Below are 22,113 nucleotides of genomic sequence, written 5' to 3'. Positions count from 1 at the left end.
TGTGTATTTTTTATATTAACTGAACTTAGATTGTGGTTTTGGGAAGGCCATTTAACAAAAGTCTCTCAAAATTATGTTAAATTTAGAGCAGGAAAGAATTGTTTTCATTTAAATAAGAAATCAGGCCAAATTCCCTTTTATATTGTTTAATGTTGTGTAAAAATTAAACATCTTTGTGAGCAAAGGTAACACAAGTATTGTTATAACCGAACAAGGCCCAACTGAACAAATGAACATCAAAATCATGAAACCAATAGCCGTCATACTGTATATACTATTATTCACACGTTTTCACATTTGAGTCATTTATTAAGGCTCTTCACAACTTCGTCTTTCATTTTCAATACTAAATTGTCAAACTAGAAGCATTCAAGAAAGTGACCAAAAGATACTCTTAAACTACAATAAATTACAATTAAAACAATTCATTGTCAAATGATATATTTCCAATTCCTTGGGCAGTCTTCAGATTTCTATATTTAACCAAATGTGCATTCAATAAAAAAGGCAAATTATGAAAAAGGGAAGTGAAAAAACTACACTCAAACAACCAGCTCCCTGTAATCACTTTGCATTTAAGCATTTCAGAGGAAACAACATCAAAACAGCAAAACAAGGAGTGGGGATGTTCACACTATTTAAAACAGAGAGTTGTGTCAGTGCTGGATAGCTGTGCCATCAGAGGAATTACTGTGAACAGAGAAGGAACAGCTGTTCATCTTTGACCTTATATATGGCCTGTGTACAAAAACAATATTAGGCCCATTCATTCTGATAACCAAAGACTTCATAGTCGTAAAGCATTGCATGTTTTCATTGGCAGGATTCAAATAGGTCAAAGTGGCACCATTAAAAAGTTTATTCTTCTCAGTTTTCTTAACCACCAATGTGCCAATGGTGGGACAGAATGCAAGACGCTCTAAGAAGCAGAGTCTGATTGAAAGGTGATGTACCCCGAAGAGGAGGCTGACGGTGTGCTTACAAAACTGTTTGTGCTTCCTTTGCTCTCCGCTTTCTTTAAGTTCTTCTGACCCCCTGAGTCCACAGCAGTTCCAGTCCGCACGCTGAGGCTGGTCCTGGGCCTGCTGCTGGGGGAGCTCCCTGGAGAGTGGTGCCCCCGCCCTGGTGAAGACCTCTCCCCCTTCACCTCCTGCTCCCCTTTTACATCCCCTTTACCTGAGACACCAACGGTCTTCTTTACAGCAGGTTTAGGGGAACCTTCAGGGGTGCTACTTCGACTACTGTTTCGTTTGTGGTCCCTCCTTAGAGCTTGTGGCTCACGCTCAAAGTCTGTGAGGGGGAAGTGTGGGAGGACGGTGTGGTGCTGATCATAAACATTTGGTATATAAAGAATGGCAGATGCACGCCGGGGGCTCTTCCTTGGGCTTGGTATGGGCGTCTCATCAATAAAGTTAATCACCTCATCACGACTAAAGCAGTGCAGCTCGTCCTCGTAGTACTCTCCTCCATAGACTACCCTGGGGAGGTGCCTCAGCGAGTTGTCCTCAGAGCGCCGGCGTTTGCGATGAGGGTGGTGGCTCTCCTCGTGGTAGGTCACCAGGCTGTTCCTGCGCCTCTCGTGGCGCGGTAAGGTGGAGCTGTAGTGGGCACTCACTATCATGTCCTCGGTAGAGCCCCAGCGCTGCAGGTAGGAGGGGATCCGGTCGATGGTCCACATGTCGGTTTCGTCGTGGGAGTATCTTCTTGTAGGGGGCACCTGCAGATCACACAGACCCAGACATTTAAATTTTATTATAGACTCACTACTCATTTACAATACAAAAGCACAGAATGTGGAAAACAGACACACATCATGTAATATCTACAGTATGTTATTGTTCAGGTTGGATCCCCTACTTGGGAAATCAGAACATCAAATGAAAACTTTTTTTTTTCCTTAATTGTTTGCTGTAGATATTACAAAAATGACCATGTCCATGGTTATCTCATGAACACTCATTAGAACAGAACCAAAATGTCTGAAAATAAATATATTTTACATTAGGTTTTGAGGAGGTTATCTGAAGGATTTATGAAAGGATAGGTTAACTCATTTTAGTTTAAAGTTCAAGAATATATTGATTGGAAAAACAATCCAGGAGAGGTGTGGACTCATATGGCTTTGTAATGTAGCAACCATATTAGAAAGGCCATGGTTTCTTATGAAGGGTTTCATGAAGGGTAAGTTTTGCGGTAAGGCATGCAGTTCTGGTTTTAGAATGGCTTTGTGGTACTGGTCCCTCCTAACTCATCAACTTGGTATCGGAAATGCTCATTGACTTTTGCTTCCACTAATTCATATTCTTAAATGCTGTTTAAGCGATTGGAGAAACTAATGTGGCAGCTACATAGTTGATCAGCATATAGTTATATTCAGTCTAGGAGTACTAGCAGTTGTTGTAATCATCCCTCAGATATCTCATTGGTCTATTTAATTGTATTATAATAACTCAGGGTTGTTTCTATAGTTACAATACTCACTTTCCATTCTGCTCTGACAACTAGGCAGGAGAGAGAGGGTTTGTAAAGGTCAGGTCAAGAGCCACAAGACTGACATCAGCCTGCCCCCCTCTGGCAGCTTTCAGTAAATGCAGGAGAAATAACAGCAGACCATACAGTAGCATTTAGTGTGTTAGACTGACGACTGGACAGCAGAGGGCAGCACAAGCATTACAATGGACTCAGATGCAGGACAGAGTGGAGAGGATGGAGACAAAAGACAAGCAAATAAAGCAGAAGAGGCTTTAAGAGAGACCACTTGAAAAGTGCTCAGACTGCACTTACCAAATGGAGGCGCTGTTTGCAATGACAACAAGGGTGTGGTGGGCATGTACCCTTCCATACAGATGACATGAAACACACAGTTTAGCTACTTTTCTTATCACAGGTTTTCACAATAATAATACACAGTGCATCAGGACAAAGCTAAACTGCAGCTAACATAGTTGTTTCTACATAGACACAAAAACAATGGATGGGTGATTTGACCAGATGAGGTGATGGCTACTGTATGCATCTCTGTTTCAAGGCTTTTGAAAAAAGGGTGGCAATGATCCAGCTGGATTAATGATTTAAACTACATGAATCCCAAATGACTCTGAACGCTATTGAATAAGCTATTGAAAAGGTATTTTTTCCAACCATACCATACATGGTGTAAGTGTTGTATCAATATTGTGTAGACTGTCTTATTAACCCCCACCAGGCCAGAGATCCACATTTAAAGAAATTCTAGTTTATGTAAAATCTATCTTATAAAAGAGAATAATCTATTTTAGTTGGTTTGAAGAGTGAAGGTTGGGGGCCTCTGGTCTGGCTCTACTGCATGTAATGGAAATATTGCTCTTGAAAATGAGCATAGATTTGGTATAGCCTACAATATGGGGTATTATGGATTGACTTCTCTCTATAAAACAGTTTATGTTTGATCCTTTGCAGAAGCACATTGAGCATGTGATGAAACTGCAGATGGTCATATTTACCAAACATTCGTCAGCCAGAAAGTTTTAGATTCTTCAAATAGAACAAAAATACGTGGCATTTTTGGGGAAATGTAATATTACAAAATATTCTCAATAATAAACCTCTGATCTCTTCCATGCATTTTAGCAGTCAAGGTCAATAAAAATATTTTGACAAGACAAAGAAAATTAATAAAATATACCTGCAAATACTGCATTTTATCTTCCTGTTGTTCCCTCACTGGATACCCTTGGGGCACCCCCCTTTCTAAGGTTGAGAACTCATACTTGGCATTGCGGTCTACCGCCACCATTTCGGGCGCCGCGCTATAGTCATATGGTCTGTCATATATTAAGTCGGCATGAATTCCTCCGTCTTGGCTGTTTTCTGCAAAGTGCAGAAAAGCACTGGGTCAGAATTAGAGAGACTCACAGGACAGACAAACAGACAGACGAAGAGATAAGAGAGACATGTCAATTGGTTTTGTGACTTCTCACTATGGAAATTTAGTCATTTTCAGTATAGTTTGATGTTTGGGCTCTTCACTTTATTTCGTTGTTTGTATTTGAGGCATGACTTTAACAGAGAAATACAGATTAAACCATTAAATCTATTATTACTGCAGTCATATTCATAAAAGATCAATTGAAGATGGTGTAATTCATGGAAATTTGGAGGCAGAATGATGAAGAATGGCAGTTGGTAAAAGCAGCCCCAGCCTGCATGCATGTCAGTAGCTTTAAAAGAGGAAACTGTTCTTATACATACAACTGAGATGAGTTATACAAGGCATGTCCTCTGTAAAAAAGCACAAACTTGCAGCGTTAATTATCACAGTATGAGGAGCTTGTGTGGGCTGAGGTTTCTAATGGACAACAGGGAGTAAAAAGCATGATATTGGGAGGGGATCAAAGGTTTAGAGGGTAGAACAGGAAGAAGGGGCATGGCTCAAACAGGCCTAATATGGAGTAGCATTCAATTTACGTGTTATATGTTAAAATTCAAATAGCCAAAAGGTTTTGTATGATTATCATGTGACCTAATTATGACCAGAATTTTGTAAATTGCATCAGTTTACAATCTCTTTTATCTATTTTTTATCCATCTGGTATTTTCAAGTTTTAAGATTTTGTTTTTTCATCTGACAGAAACAATTTTCATCACTATGATGAAAGCAGAACCCTGTAGATGCTTCGATGTCTACCTTTTATAATTCATAAAATGTTCCCTAATAATGCTTAATAATAACATTGTAAAATATAATGTTTCCGATATGTATTATTAAAAAGGGGGGGGGATCAAACAAAAAGAGACCCGAAACAATGTGAGCATCCTTTTTTTGACTGGAGGGAAATATGACCATCACAATGACATGGAAGTGCTGTTCAGCTTCAGTGCAACTCCTCCCAACAAATAAAAGGAAAGGCACTTGTGCTACTGCCTGTGTCTTTCAGGACGGAGATTGTCCACTTTAAGTGCAATGAAGTAGAACCAAAACAGCTCTGAGCATTATCTTTTCATTTTGAAGACATCAGTCTTACAGCACAGGCAGCCAAAGCAGTTTAAAAGTACACGACACAAACAAACACACAAGAGCTTGTTCAGTTGGGCTGCAGATGGTCACATGATAGGTCACATGATAACTTTTGACCACTATGTCCAAAGCTTCAATCCACAACATAAAGACAAAAAAAACAAACAAAATGCATTAGATAATAATCAGGTTATGAAGAACTGACCAGTCCAGTTTTGTTAATATATATAGAGACCAATAGGATTTACAGTGATATCCTGTTATTTAACCTGGTGTCAAGGGCTTATTGGAGAAACAGTGAATAGTGGACAATTAAAATAATCATAATCATATTTTTGATGATTATTTGTACATATTATTTAACTAGCAGCCATTAATTGCTATATTTCAATCATCATTTGGATTTTAAAATCTGCAATAGAAATCATTTGATTAGTAGACAAATCGATAATAATCACTGAGTCATTGAACTAACAAGAAGAGCTGAAGACTAGTAAGAAAAGGGATACTTGGGGTAGTTGGGATAGTAAATATAATTTAATTACAACAAGTAAATTCACACAGATTAGATTACTGCATTACTAAAAAGGTAATGTGATTACAGTAATCCCTTACTTTGTAACTTGTTACTGCCCAAGACTAAAAACCTGTAAATGAAATTTGGCTGTAAGTAACACCTGTACAAGTGAAGATAATTCAAAGTGAAATATTGTGGAGTGCTGACCCCTTTTTCCTTGGTCTGTAGCGATTTTCTCATTATATCGACTCCCTGGCCACTGAACCGCACTGTCCTGGATAATAAATCATGTATGTCACTGTAATTCCTCTGGTCTAAGATAGTGCACAAACACTTGTAGGCCATTTTGAGAGCTTATCCATCAAATTTCAACAATCGTAATTTTTTTCATTTACTAAATTGTATGAACTGTTTCATTGTCTTTGGAAATGGGACCACCATCACACCATGAGGAACAGAGAGGGCAGAGAGGCGGATGCTTGGGGGCAGATTCCTGGGACATTAACTTACCTTCATCCACGTCGTCATTGGACATAATGGCCACACACTTGTCCCATACCATGCGCAGGTCGGCACGGTAACGGTCACAGGCCCAAAGGAACATGGGTAATAAGATGGATTGAGCGATAGAGCACCACAGCACACACAGCACCATCCAGTTATAGGAACGGCTGAACTTCAGACTGGTGAAGCTAACCACCTGCAAAAACATCAAAAATACACTTTTATCTACTAGCATATGATAATACAAATGTTGTTTTGAATAGATCTAAGTTGCTCTTTAGTTCTGTTTTTTTGATCTATAATTTTACATCTCAAAAATATTTAGAGTAATTATTATTTATTTCAAATATAAATTTTACAAATACAAATATTTTGATTTAGCTTTGAATCTCATGAAGCAAACGCACACACACACACACACACACACACACACACACAGACACACACACACACACACACACACACACACACACACACACACACACACACACACACACACACGCACTTCATTTAAAAAAATAAAAAATAAATAAATAAAATGAAATCATCAAATGTATTTTATCTTTAGATTAGTCCCACAAGAAAGAAATTGCCTTGATTTCATTCATACTCACACAAGGCACCAGCTGGTCACATTATCTTTGGTTGTTTGATTTTTGGTTTGTTTATAAGTGCATTTGTTTGCGATATTTGCAAACAAAGCTTTCCCTTTCCTATCCACATCTTCATAGTGTACTTGTGCCTCATGCATTTAAATAGCTCATTACATAAGGTCATAAAGAACGCCGTGGGCTGTTGGTGACTGGAAATATGATGTCTCCAAGTCTCTGATTTGAACCGCGTCATGTATTCTTCATAGTCTGTTATGAGTCCATTGTGAGTCCATCAGCTGATCAGACAAAGCCAGTGAACAAAGGCAGTGTGTGTCAGTGTTTTTAAAGTCTTTTGTCCTTTTGCTATTATAAATTATATAATTAATTACACAACTGACTAATTCTCAAAGTGCATTGTGGCTTTATTCTTTTAAAATAATTCAAACTGCGACTTCAGACACGTGAGGTTACCAGAGCTGAGTCAGTGTATTAGTCATCGCAATATAAGAAGGACTTTCATATCCAAAGGGGGATTATGTGAAATGCGATTGCCTACTATTCTTATTCAGTTTTTCTCCTGTGGCTAGTGACATTATTTATTTATTTGCCAAAATTGGTCTGCCATCTGCTTGTCACCATAGATGTGTTAACAATTTCCCTGGAATTTCACCAGAACAAAAGACAGGTCAGATCTGAGGAGAGTCAACCTGCACACATCAAGAATCAAGAAAGTATGTTATATTTTGCTTTGCATTAAAAACATCTATAACTAAATACACTCAATATAGATAAGTGATTTTATACTGTTAAACATTCAAGTTTTGTTTTCCCAAGTACAACATTCCAGGCATAGCAATAACATCTCCATGGAGACAAGCAGATGGCATAACACTCCCAACCAAAAAAAGAAAAAAATTACCTTGTAATAGAACTTTATATGATTTTAGGACATTCTCTAATTCTCAAACTCACACTGTGTGATTGAGATCATGATAGGAGGTGCACACTGTATGGAGAGATGACCTGTTCACATTGTATGAAGGACATGAGCCTGAGCTCTGGGTTTAATATCCTTTTTTATAGCATGTTTAAAGTCTAAACATCATAAGAATATATGAACAAATCCCTGGAAATGCTAACATTAAGGATTATATATTATGCAAAATTTTCTCTTGCGAGTTTTAAGCCATTTTAGAATAGCGTTATTTCCTGAAAAAAACATATCTGGAGTGTTTTGTTGCACTTGGACATGTTAGTTAATGTAATCCTTTATTATTACTATGTCTACATCGCCAGTGCTCAAAGTGCTCTGTTCCACATTGTGATGTCGTGCAGTGGTAGTTTTCAAGTTAACATCTACCTTTTACCTTTAGTTAAGTAAGGACTCACAATTCCAGGGTTGGAAATAGCCAGATGATTCTAGTGATGGTGTATGGAGTTTAAAAACACAGTGGAGAACTTCTTGTATTGTATTACTTCATGACATCACAAGGTGGAGCAAACTGTTTTCAGTTTGAGAGAAGAACTCAACCTAAATATGCAGGGTCTGTGTGTTAAACGTGTGAATGAAACAAAACACAACTTCAGGTATGTTACATAGGTCAGAAAATATAGTAATAAGGGCTCTTTAAAGTCAGAGCAGCTAAATGTAGCCTGCAACCCCCTGTATGCATGTGACAGATGCAGGGATATTGGCCAAAACATGAATGATATACAGCAAATGTCATGTATATTATTACTTCTATTATAAGCTCTTTTTGCTATTCTTATGCTACTTCTGATATGTCCATCCTTAATCCTGAATTTTTTACTGTGATATTATGCCATTGCATAATATGGGTTCCTGTTCAACTTAAGTCTTCATTTCTAACAATTTTTGTTAACTGTCAAAAATGTGAAAAGGCTCCCCACTCGGAGAAGTCTGCTGTTCTTCCACTTATATGTAATGACTAAACAGTATGCATTAGCTGCTCTTAACAAAACCACCTACCATTAAAAAGATTGCAATTAAAATGTTCCACTTGGATGAAGCATTTGCTGATGCTACTTCCTGCTCTTCTGATAATGTGGTACATACAGGCACTAAGAGAACAGTGGGTTTGGCAGAGCTTTCGACTGGCCCCCATAGAAATCCAATGAAACGACTTGTTAAAAAATGAATGAGAACCTGGGGGCCAAATCTGCATACCAAATGGTGACACTCTGAAAATGAGCTTGCCCTTCCGCTCGATCATAATGCGCTTGACGGATAGGTTTCCCAGGAAGCTCAGAAAAGTTATCCTTTCTTTGTGAAGTCTGAAGGTCCACTAAACATGATACTGGTGCTAATCGGTTTGGGCTGAGAGCTGAAATGGAGAGAACTGCAGGAGAGAGACACCAATGAGGCCCTTTATCAACTATTGTGATCAAAGCTCCTGGGCTGCATTAAAAACATCCTCTGAAAGCTAAGGTTGCTATGGGGAAACCAATATGATTTTTTGTTGCATTTCAATTCAGTGTGTAACTTTTCTGGTGAAGGGTCTGTCACATGTGTGTCTCCAGAGAGATATTACTGTTTTGCCCTAATTATTCCACTGTGGGGAAATACACTCAGTAACCACAATGGAGACAGGTTAATGGTCAGATCTATGGAGAAGCAAGCCTCGACATGGTAAGAATTCATGTGTTTAAGGTATTTTAGAGCTATAAAACACTTGTAATTGAACGAATTCAAATGAAATATGCTTAATGCCCTACTGTGGAATATTTCAGGCAAGGAAATAACATCTCCATGGAGACAAGCAAGTAGCAGAACCTCTAGTAGTAGCTATAGCTATAATCCACCTTTAAGACACATTATTTTCAGTTAAATTAAAGCAAAAATGCAAATCACTTAATTCATAGTCAAACTGTTGCACAAGAGACTAAACCATAATTAAAACAAGATTAAGAAATAAGATTTTTTTTTAAAGTTATAACATTTTCAATCTTGTTTTCCTGAAGAAGCATGGTGAATCTTAGCATTATTGCAATATATATATATATTTTTTTGCAATATGGAGACTTTGTTGAACAATAATATCCTGTATTGTCTGGCTTTACTGTTTAGTGTTCAACCTTAAATGTGAATTCTATCTGAGCTAACCTTGACAGACAGAAGGCAGTTAGCATTCATGCACACAAACAGACTGGCCTACTTAAGCCCCCTGCACACAGACATTAGAGCTGTAATGTAAATAATGTATTACTGTGGTATGGTTACAGAAGCACAGTGGGTTGAGCAGCCCTCAACCCATTTCTTTCAACTCAATTTTTCATTTTGACCCAGTCTAACTATTTCACATGCACAGTTCAGGGCTATAGCAATTAACCTCCTTCGCACCCATAGGAAACTGACAGCTGTAGCCGTGTCAGTATGCACAGTGCGTCAACCTGCTCCATCTATTCTGATTATTTAAACATGAGAGGTTGTGATGAGTGACTTCAAGTGCAAGTGTGTGAGTCTGAGGAAACATTTTGTTAATTGTTTGTGTGTGCTATAACAAGTACATCTTCATATGAATGAAGGAAGGATATAGAGTGCTATAAGTATCTTGAAAGGCGCTACATAGACCTAAGTCATTATTATTATTACATTTACATTGATTTATATAGTGCCTTTTAGAAAACCCAAAGTGCCTTACAAAGCATTATTGATTCAGCCCCTCTGACACCAATTACTCACACGCACCATATTCTTATTAGGTATGTGATTGAAGTGAGTTGCCCAAAGAGACAATGACAGAATGCACCGGTCTGAGAAGGAATCAATCTGCCGACTTTCAGGTTGGTGCACGAGCGCTCTAACCACTGAGCCATTACTGTCCCACCACAACACTTGCTATATTGCTACTACTATCATCTGAATACTAACCAAGCCCAATCCTGCTTATTTTCCAAGGACAGATGCAATCAGGCATTCTCAAGGTTGTATAGTTGCACTTGTATTAATACTAATTTAATTTCCCATGCGAAAGCATTGCATTAGTTATAACAACTGTAGCTCAGTTGGTAGAGTGCTATCCACATGAAAATCAACATCACTGTCTGAGTGGTTAGACATACTGACCAGTGGAGCAATTCCCAGAGATGAATGCTATATACCGGCAGCCCCAGCGTCGGCATACACTGGTGTATGGGTGTGTGTGAAGGGGTGAGTAGTTCCTTGGTGTAATGTGCTTTGAGTGCATTGAAGGTGGAAAAGCACGGTATAAAAATATGACCATTGACCAACTCACCAGTATGGGGAATCCAGTCAGGAAGTCATAGATGAAGACAATGCCGCTGATCAGGTAGGTGATCTGCAGTGAAGTCTTGAGCGGTTCAGAACCATCTATAGACGACCTGCGTTTTCCCTGAGCGTCCTCCACCACGATAGTCGGAACGTTGAACTTGTTTTTGTCGGCATTGTGTCCAGCCTGGATGGAAAAGGTCTGGAAGAGGGCAATGCCAATGCAGATGACCCCCATGGCCACACTGCCCCCTATCAGCAGGAGGAAGCAAACACCGAAGCCCAGGCCAATCTCTGTGACGATGAAGCGGCAGTCTGACGTGTAGAAGCGGTCGATGGTGTCGTGCCAGCCCACAGCCGGCAGAGTGGAGAGGATGAAGGAAACCATCCAGATGCCCATGACTGTGTGTACTGCCTGCTTCTTTGTGTTACTCAACCTGAAAGAGATACATTTACAACTATTAATCCTCAAATTTTAAAGCATTATACAATATAAAATGATCGTATACCATTTTGCACACCAAGTGAATAACAGAGATCTGTGGGTTTTAAATACTGAGTATAAAGTTTCTCTTCAAACTACAGGTGGATGGCTTATTGTTCTGGTGTAATTAAATAGGTGTAGAATAAACAAAGCCTATCCCAGGTCCTATATATATGTAAAACACCAAATGGATTCTTGTGAGCTCTAAGCCAAATTAGAATGTTGTTTCCTCATCAAAAACATACCTGGAATTGTGTTTTGTTCCATTCACACATTTGAGTTTGAGTAACCCTTTATTGTTAGTCTGTCTACATCTCCAAAGCTCAAAATGCTCTGTTCCACCTTGTGATGTCATTGTTTTTAAGTTACAATTACTTTTTACCTTTTGTTCAGCAGAGGTAGGCAATTTCAGGGCTGAAATTATTCAAATTCTAGTGAAGGATGTGTGTATAACGTAATATGAGACCTTTAAATTCAGTTTCATTTAGGCAATTCAAGGAAAGGATGTACTTCAGGCCTGATATTTTTTCACTTAACTAAGTCTAGCTGGCTATTCATAGTCCAAGTTATTCAACATAAAATCTACAACCGCACCAGCTGCTAAATTACAACAAGAATTCCATGTATTTCTGAATATGTCTGTAGGGGTCCAGACAACATATTCTGTTGTTTGCAAAGGACATTCATATTTGCATTCAACTGTGCAGTAGAACTGTCTAGTCTTTCTCTAGCTCATCATTTTACTTGCTAAAATACTATGCTTTTATGTATGTAGTTTCTGCAGGCCTTGACTGTGTCCATTATAACAGGAAACAGTAATATTCCTGGTTTCATACAAGCACAGATGACAAACAAACCGAAGGACACAAAATTCAATATTTGTAATCAGCCAAAAATCAATGTTTTGTTATATATGTGAGATGACTTTTCAGAGTCTAAGAAATGTATTTCCAAACAACAACAGATCAAAGTTATTCAGTGACCAGCAAATGACAAAATGATCGATTTCCAGGGGCTAGTATCAGGAGTAGGGATGGGCATGATTAATCGATTAATCGATAATTGATCATTAAGAATTTCATCGATTACGTTAATTTTAATCGACAAACCGACTGTAGGTTGCTGTGCGTAGCGTGACCAAACAGGGCTCCGTACATGTAGCTCTCTGCACTCAGGAGCGAGACACAAACATTCGGTCAGTCTGCAGCGTACCGAAGCACAAATGCGTATTTAATGGTGACTTGTACAAGAAATTCCGCGCTTTCTGTTGCGTTCGGGACAAGTGTGAGTCCATGTGCACAGTGTATAAAGCAGGAACATATGTTTCGGTGTCCAGTGGGAAAAAGTTTTGCCAGGTGAGAGACGCGCAATGTCGATGACGAGGACCCACCTCCCTATCCCCGTACGGTGTCCTGGTTTTGACAAACGCATATGGTCACACTAACCTGTATTCCACTGAGTCATGTCTTTTAATCCGACAGAAACTGACCGTATCAGCGACACAAGAGCTGTAGTTTTATCTTCGCTGAGTTTATGCAAATTAGCGATGCGGTTTAAGTTTCGTTTCTGTGAGAGTTGCACAAAACTGAATTAAACACGTTATAATGTCAAATGGATTGATGTGGCTCTAGAGTCGTTACGGTTTATATGTGGAATTTATTTATGCAGATTAGTAGTGCAGATAGTAATAATAATGATGATCATTTTAATATAAAAACGTTAATGATTAATCGATAATCGATCGTTAATTCTTCCGACGATCGATTAAGAAAATTTCATCGAATGCCCATCCCTAATCAGGAGTACTGCATACTTGTGTCAAAAGAACCTGTGCAGGCAAGTTAGGAGGCATAATAGTGATGGTAGACATTTCAGGATTTTAGTCCAACATTAAATCAGAATTTTAACACTAACAAAAATGTGAATTAGCATATATGCTGATTCTTTTAAAAGTATTTTATAAATTTCTTACTAACAAACTTTCACATTCACCCATTGCTTGTAAAATCTACTTCAGCACATACAAAGATGCACAGTCAAATTTTTCTGGTGGAGGAGCCACTCCGTGGAGATTATAATGGTTTGCCTGAGATGTTCTACACAGATTAAACATATCTGTTTCTTTAGTGACAAGCAGGTCACAACACTAGGTCCAGTGATCTATCAGATCTGTGGAGAGGCTGTATGAGTGTATGAGTGTACAAATGCATGAGTTTCAAAGGTATATTTGGGCTAAAAAACATTTGTTATTGAATAAATAAAAGATAAGTTTAATGTCATATATGGAACATTTCCTGGGCCTGGCAAAGCAATATTCCCAAGGAGACAGACAGATAGCGGACCCCCTCCAAAAAAGCACATCTACTGTTTTGCTCAAAATCCCATTTCCCAAGCAGAGTGTGTATAGTAAGTATTAACCACAGTAAGTATAAACCCAAATCCAAAATTTAATATGCAGCTACACTGATCATTTATATAATCAAAGATAATTTTCTGTATTCTGTATGTAATTCTGTATCACTGTACCCAACACTGTCAATTTCACTTGAATTTTAGACACATATAAAACAACACTAGATTTAAATGATTCCCAAAGTGGGTCACATTCAAATCGTTAAGGATATTACTTTTACTGCCATAGCCCACAAATGTCTGCAGAAAGCCAGATGTTAGAAAGTATTAGCAGCAGTTCATATTAGTAACTTAAGTTGTGTCGGTGCATGTTAGCTGAGTTAGATGAGTGATGAGTAGCACAGATGAAACCACTGTAGCTTCAGACAAGTCCTGTTGTCACATGCGAGTAATAAAGCTGGGCTCTCTTGAATGTGCCACGGGGCTATGATAGGTTACGTCACCAGAGCTGCTTCAGTGTGTTACCATTAAGAAGAGACAGTGGGAGCAGCAGATACAGCAGTTTAGTACAAGGCTCAGATCTGTAGTTCAGGTCATGTTATTGTCACCAAAAAGCCACGCCCTTAAGAGTTTATAATAACAGCAAGTATGGAATTATGTAAGCTTTAACTTATCTACACTATAAAGCACAATTAGTATTTTATTTTTTGAAGAAGTGATTGAATCATTGTTACTTAAATGGTTGACAAATAGCCTATGATAAATTAATCTGGAAAGGTTAATAGTAGTGACGGGCAAATGAGACTGAGCTCCGGAGCACATCTCGTTCTTTCCGAAACAAATTGCTCCGAAGCACTGCCTCAGAGCTCGTCTCGCAGCAGCTGCTCTCCAAAGTGTTGGTCCCTCCTCCTACTGCTTCGCTCTGCGTGTCAATCGCTTCAGTGTATCGAAGCGTTTCATTGGCTCAGCGAATGTTCCGCTCTGCGATTGGTTCAGAGTGCTTCAGAGTGTTCAGCGCACTTCCGTGGTTTGACAAGCGCTAAACTGCTACAGTATAAAAGATGCACCAATATTTCTTAAAAATGTTGGGTAGTGAGGAGTATTGTGTGACATTAGTGGTGATTTTGGTGACTTTTGGCATTTGTTTCATTTTCGATGGCATCTACAATTGGAAAAAAGCGATCCATGGTTTGGGATCACTTTGATCTAATTCCACCGAAGAAGGTCACCTATTTTCTTATTTACAGCATGCTATTTATGTTGCTCTTTACATATTATTTTAAATCATCATTATTAATGTTGTTGTTAGGTACTGTGTATGCTCTGCACTCAAGTATTGTCTTACACTAATGATACTTCATCGATGCTGAGACACCTGCGTGCCAAGGGTTAAATTTGTCCACTAGAGGTCAGTGTTTCTCGAAGGCCTCAGACACGTTGAACCATTTGAGACAATATTGTGACTGAGGTGTCAATGCTTCACGAGGCTCCATTTGCCCATCGCTAGTTAATAGTCTAATAAGGTTAATTTAGTGTTGATTTGTTTTTTTGATTTAAACAGACAGCGTCATCTGCAGTCTGACTTCTTCAGGACAGTATCCCAGATGTGTGAGAGTAAAAAAGCCCCTTGTCCTGGTTTATCATCTCAGGGGAACATTTACATATTTCGATTGCCTCTTTATTCCAGCAGACAAATAACAGAAACACATTGTTGCTGGAACATCACGTGACTACTCTACTCTACTAGCTAATGCTTAATGCTAGACTGTCTGGTCAGTAGGGATTGGTTATTGGAACAGGGGGACAGGCCCTGCAAGTAATGAAAACCCAACTGAGTAAATGTAATATGTTTAATGGCATACTTAGGAACATTTAGTTTACCGTAGTTTGATGTATGTTTGTTATAAAGTAGTACAATACAGTGGCCAACATTATCTTATTGTGTGTGTAATACTTTGTGAACACATTGATTCTATCCATGTATAAACACCAACTTAATAACTTGATGCTGAGCTCTATATCTAAGACCTGATCTAATGAATTATTGTGCAGTAGATGAGAACAAAGATGGCCGTCCTGTTACATAAATAGCAGTGTCTTGTTGTGAAAGCAGTGGAACATGTGATTACGCGTGAACAGCAGATGTCGGGGGAGTCTAACAGGACCTAAACTGTGTTACTGCAGCGGGGTGTCTGCAGCTAATGTGAGGTGAACTCATCTTTATTCAGCGCTACTTTGTCAAAATCACTTTTGCTAAGAAGCCTAAAGAAACTGGAGGCTGCTGAGATGAGAGCAGATGTTTAGTCTAGAGTCTTTTTCACTGTGATACCCCAAACATGTGTTGTTAAAAAGTTATGGTGAAACAGTACTATAAACTAATATTTTCTGTAATAAAAGACGAAAATAACAGGGTCCACAGTCAGATAGTAAATGTAGATGGAACAGGTCTGTGTACTGTATCCAAAGTCACAGATGTGCTTTTCGGTTGAGCACCTCAAATAGTACCAAAAGTGAGACAAACTGGGTGATTGGTGAGAAAATGGTGGAATGTACATGATAAACTTAGGCTTGGATAACAACCTAAAAAAAGAGGACCCACAAAAAGTGAAGAATATTAATGTTATCTTGATTTCTATGTAAGTATATTTTTATAGCATGTATGTGGAACTTTCTCTATAAAAGTGGAATGAAGACAGAGACAGGTGCTCACCCTAGCTGAGGGCATGATGTAATTATAAAAGTTTGAATTGAGAAATTGAGAGAACAGAGTCAATCTAACAGAAAGAAACACTTATTATTTTGAAACGAAAGAGTGTTGGATCTTCGGATCAATAAAGAGGCCGCACCTCTGACAACGTTCATCCAAAAAATATAGCAGTGTATGAAATATAATAGAACATCAGAGCTAGAACATCAGCTAAATGTGATGTGATTTCTTACATCAATGCACAAAAATATAGATTGCATCTTTAAATGTCTGGAACCTGCAAGATTGAGTGAACAAACTTTCAGCCCGTAATGTTCTGTGATGGCATAAACTTACATATTCCTGTCCTGTTACTGTAGGCCAAATTCTAACACTTAATTGAACTCTTCGTTTCAGACAGATATAAGGCAATGTCTTACCAGAACTCTGTCAAAACTAAATGAGAAGCAAATGTATTTAAAAACACTGTCTAGCTTAGAATAGAATACAATAGACTACACAAAGGAAACTATCAAAATATACTTGGCTTTCAAAGTGCATCTAATGACTAAAGATCTGAGCATAGACAAGGGAGTGAACTGAAAAGAAAGCAGGAGGAAAGTCGGCATATAAAGTATAAAAAGTTTGAAAAAAGCTCAGTCTCACCTGTAGTTAACTGGCCAGCGCACCATCCACATGCGGTGATAAGACAGGGACGTGACAGAGAAGCATGTGACCAGCGTGAGTGTGTAGAAGGTGGACACGAAGACCTTACAGAGCCCTTCGTTCCACTCGTAGTTGGAGTGCTGCCTCCTGAGAGTGATGACGCAGTACATGGTGATGGGGATGGCCATGTTCAATATATGTGTCCCAGCCAATGTGCATATGAGAAACTCTAATGGCTTCCACTTCTTCTGCTTGGCACTGACACTTAGGATGCTCCATGTATTGGCCAAAATAGACACGCCTGAACAGACCAGCCAAGCTAGTGTGTTGGCGTTGATGACATCATCCTTCATGGTGGTGACTTCATCCACCATGTTGGAGGAGAGAAGCGGGGCAGAGCTTAGCGGGCGGGTGTGAGGAGGTGGTGGTGATGGCGGGCAGGAGGGGAGGCAGCGGAGAGGGCAGCACAGGCATCCTATCAGGAGAGAGGTGTGGTCTCCATCAGGTCAGAGCAACTGGGGGAGGCCATGGTGGTGTGGGCACATGGGGGAAGAGGGGAGAGCCACAGGTAGCCTTGAAAACCTGAAGAGACAGAATTGTGTGGATTTAGTAACACATCACAAAATACAAATTGTATAGTAGGGCTGGGTGAAACATTTTACTTTTTTAAACAAATAGAACAGCTTTTAATATTAATTTCTTGAACATAAAAATATTGAACTGAGCCTACATATGAACGGTTAGAAACTTTTTGTTTTTAGACCAACTAAGAAGTGCGTGCATGTGCAGTTCAAAGGACACAAGTACAGTCCCTACTGTTGGATTGTGTGAAATAAACAGTGAGTTAACTATAATTAAGGAGCTAGCTATGGACCTTTGAGATACTACAGGCTCTTTACACCATATTACACCTTCCAGAGGAAATACTTAGAGCAGGGGTCTCCAACCTTTTTTCTCCAGTGAGTTTTTAGAAAACGAAAATGCAAGAATGCTACTCATTTTAGCAGTGGCAACAAATTGAGTAAATATAAGAGCCACAGTCTTAGATAGGAACAGTTAGAAACCTATAAAACATACACCATCATCCATTTATTAGTGTGGAAAGTAAAGTTAGGCATGAAAATGATACATTTACAATTTTAATAGTCATTCTATTCATCTAATTTTTGTTATTAAGCACAAAACTTATTATTCCGAAATTCTTTGGCGAGCTACTTGGAAGGAGGTGGAGAACTACTGGTGGCTCCCGAACTACAGGTTAGAGGTTGGAGACCCCTGACTTAGAGAGAATGGACCATTTCATCACCAACCAAAACACCCGTGAGGAGCAAGAGTGAGACCTCCTGTTGTGTTCTCTTGTGTACAACAGCCCTGACACAGATTTGCTGACCCTACTTGACCAGTCCTCCAGTCTCCCTCTCTCCCTCTCAATACAGATTTTAATGATTGCCATTTAACAAAACAAAACAAAACAAAAAAAAGGCAAATTAATTGCACAGCCCTACTGTATTGCAAGTATTTTCACAGCGATGTCCTAGATGGCCTTGTTTTGAATTCTGGTAGATTTTGCACATTTAAAATAAATAAAATAAGCATTCAACTTAGATCGCAATCGAGGATTACACTTTACCGCGCATACACCAGTCTTTGTTTGTGGCAAAGAATGAGATAGTGGAGATAGAGTACTTTGTATGTGAGTGAGTTTGCTTCTTGGAGGTTGCAGTCGGCTGCGTTTCCAGGTCAGGCCTTAGAGCAGATCAGTAGCCCCCCCTAGGACGCCTCCTCTGTCTGATAATAACATGATCCTCCACACCTCTGTCTCACCTCACAGCACACCACAAAACCACTGCACTGAGCGGCTTAAGTCTGTTTAAATCCACCCTCTGTCTCCTACTGTATAGGGATGGAGATGATAAACTATACAATGGAATGGATCCTATATTCACACAAAGGAATACCTGACAAGTTCAAGAACAATGGGCCAATTTGAGTGCATATATTAGTAGCCAGTTTTCCCTATTGATTATATTGTACTTTGCTGTAAAATATCTTAACAGCAAATTCACAATAATTTAACCAGATCATTTCTATTAATGACTAGCTTTTATATCTCATCATATTACAACAAATGTATAATAAAACAATCTCTGTTTTAGGTGTCCTTCATCTGTATTAAATGTTATTGGCCCTATATAATGCCACAATGTCATCTGAAACCCAACAACACAAACACTATACAATATTATGCAATGTCTAATTCCCCTGTGTGTAGAAACTGCTCTTCTCAAGATGAGTGTAATCTAAGCCATAGAGGTTATATACCAGTCATATACATCTAAAGCATGTTTTTGTGTGCTCTATACAAGTGCTTGAAAATGAGTTCACGCTGAAAGATGCCTGACACTATTTGTGAATAACTAAATCCTTATAGTGCGTAGTTCAGATCTCTGGCTTTAAAGGTCAAAGCTCTCGATGTGTTTAACAAACACAGCACTACTTAGTAATTAAACCTTTGCTGAAAACAGATCCAAAGCGTCTTTCAGCTTAAAGCCGCACCAGAATCTGCCACACTGCCACACTGTGAATGAGAGTGGAGTCTACAGCCAAGAAGATAGCGATTACAATGCAGATTAAAGGCAAATGGGCTGCAAGAGCTAATGTAAGGTCTGATCTCCATGGAATAACAGATTTCATTAGTTGTCTTAGGTTAACTTAAATGCTTGGTGCTCCAGCCTGTCCTATAGTTAAATAATGACACGGATACTAAACTGAGCAACCCATACATGAAGGAACCAATTTCAATTCAGAAAACATTTGACCTTATAGGGTTCATTCACACTTATTGTTAGTTGATCCTAAATCAAACCCTTTTTAATCTTTAGTTTAGTTTAGTCTTGACAGAGTCACGCTTTTGAGTCTGGGTTGGGTTTGTAAATATTAAAAGAGGGAAAGAATAGAAAGCAAAATTTATCCATGTTGGGATCAAATCAGTTATTTTGAAAGACTTTTTATTAAAGGGCTCATATTACGCTATTTTTCTGAACTTTATTTTAATGTTGTTTCCTCATCACAAACATACCTGGTGTTGCACTTTATTTTATTCACACATGTTTAACACACAAACCCTGCATATTTAGGCTGAGATTTTCACTCAAATAGAAAACACTCAACCTTGTGATGTTATTGTTGTAATACAGGAAGTGCTCCACTATGTTTTTAAACTCCATACACTTTCATTAGCATTATTTGGATTATTTTAGCTCTGGAATTGCCAATCTCTATTGAACTAAAGGTAAAATATAGCTGTAAACTACAAAATTACCACTATGTGATAGGTCATAAGGTAGACCACCATGTTGAGCTTTTGACTAGTAAACTAGAATTAACCAAGCATGTGTCAATAAAAAAACACAACTCTAGAAGGTACCTTCTAACAGGCTCATCCCATTAAACAAAATTTATACAAGACAAATATGCCTCATGTTGAACAACAAATGAACGCTGGATGACAGGTTGATTAAAAAGATACAAGTTCATCATTCTGTGTTCAGGTTTATGTACCTCAATGTTAGATAGCATAACATTATTCAGTTTCTTCTAAGCACCTTTAGATATATTGGAACCATTGCAACAAAGTCCTAACAAAAAGCAAATAGGCTACTAAGTCCGACTGGACCCCTTCATTTCATAGACACTTTTATCAAATGAAAACTGGCCACCCTGTGTGAACCCAGCTGTGTTAGTGATTTCCTGAAGAGGGCTCAGAGTAGTGGAAAATAAACAGTTTTAGCCTGTTGGTGAGTCATGGTGCTCCGGTGGGACCTGCAGCTTTTTGTTAAATACGAGTCTGCTCTGAAGTCCTTGGAGGAGTTTCAGTCCTGAGTGGTGATGCTTACAGGAACTGCTCTTCATATAAACATAGGCAAGTGGCATAGAAGTTAAACTGCTTTTTTTCTCATACACAAATTATTTACACCAATATGGATACAAACCACAGTTGTCAATCAATCAATAATGGTGTAAATCAATATGTGAAAAGACCAATTTTTGGTGCTTCTTTTTATTACTGATACACAACTAACATTTGTAAATGTTTAAATAACATGACCTGCGATACACTATCTACCCAATATGTTTTCCTTAAAGTTAAAATTGGGCTTTTCAGGATTTTGTGAAATGATTATTATGATTATTATATATTTCATATTTTGGTAGAGTACAATAAAGAACACAAAAATAGCAAAAAATATTGCATTTCTAGTTTGATGTGATGAAGCAAGAACAAATGAATAATGATGCTGTTCTGCATAGGTCTGAACCCCCTCAGTCCAGGGCTCTATGCTAATTTTTAATAATTTATATATATATATATATATATATATATATATATATATATATATATATATATATATATATATATATATATATAATTATATTTTTTTTTTCAGAAACACATGTAGCCTTAAATTAAAACATTTTACGAGCACAGAAAAAAATGGGGGCATAAGTAGGTTTTTGTTTTGAACATTTATTACAGTGAAGAAATTGCATGGATGGATGGATGGATGGCTGCTGTCAGTTGGGTTAGACTCTTGAGTCATGGATCTGCCCAAGGTTTCTTCCTACAGACTAACATAAAACATAAAATTGAATTTAAAAAAAAAATATATATATATGTATATTTACAGATTAAGTTTAGACAAAATCATGTCATAATTGGTAGGCCAAGATTGGTAATTAAGTCAACATGACCTCTTTCCAGTTAACAGCCACTAGGACTTTAAAACCTTGCCGTGCTCAAGCACGGTTTGATTGTGCTCACACTGGACAAATGTACTGCGCTTTAGGGGTTATCTGTGTTATGCCTGCTTAGGCACGGTTCTGAAGTCCTAGTGTGAGTGTACCCTTAATGACTGATACATTTTACATTGTTTTGGCTGCTTTGTTTTTTGATACAGTTTAGAATATCTAACTCATCACGTTACATCTGTGTGCAGGGCTCTCCTTTTTGTGGCTTTGTTTTGGTTTCCTTGTTCGCATGCCGAAATATTTGCTTGCAAATGCAA

The 22,113-nt window shown here is 38.3% G+C and overlaps 1 protein-coding gene across 1 annotated transcript; it reads right to left on the bottom strand.

Moving 5' to 3' along the window:
- Nucleotides 1-264: 264 nt before the first annotated feature.
- Nucleotides 265-17,421, bottom strand: LOC110164456 (probable G-protein coupled receptor 153). The gene is made up of 5 exons (XM_020929492.2): nt 17,048-17,421; nt 10,867-11,296; nt 6,024-6,213; nt 3,665-3,849; nt 265-1,717 (listed from the first exon to the last, which is right to left on the bottom strand). The coding sequence occupies exons 1-5, from the start codon at nt 17,419-17,421 to the stop codon at nt 920-922; spliced, it is 1,977 nt and encodes a 658-aa protein (XP_020785151.2). The 3' UTR covers nt 265-919.
- Nucleotides 17,422-22,113: the final 4,692 nt, after the last annotated feature.

Source organism: Boleophthalmus pectinirostris, unplaced genomic scaffold, assembly GCF_026225935.1.
Source record: "Boleophthalmus pectinirostris isolate CB_2022bp ecotype Guang Dong unplaced genomic scaffold, ASM2622593v1 HiC_scaffold_8, whole genome shotgun sequence".
In the NCBI taxonomy this organism is placed as follows: Eukaryota; Metazoa; Chordata; class Actinopteri; order Gobiiformes; family Gobiidae; genus Boleophthalmus; species Boleophthalmus pectinirostris.
Note: the sequence above shows the minus strand (reverse complement) of the source record. Positions and strands in the feature narration are given on the sequence as shown.

Coding starts and splice junctions, on each gene's coding strand:
- LOC110164456 (XM_020929492.2), bottom strand. CDS start 17,421: ATGGTGGATGAAGTCACCACCATGAAGGATGATGTCATCAACGCCAAC. Junction 6,214..10,866: donor TGACTGGATTCCCCATACTG/GTGAGTTGGTCA, acceptor ATGTTTTTGCAG/GTGGTTAGCTTCACCAGTCT. Junction 3,850..6,023: donor CAATGACGACGTGGATGAAG/GTAAGTTAATGT, acceptor TGCACTTTGCAG/AAAACAGCCAAGACGGAGGA.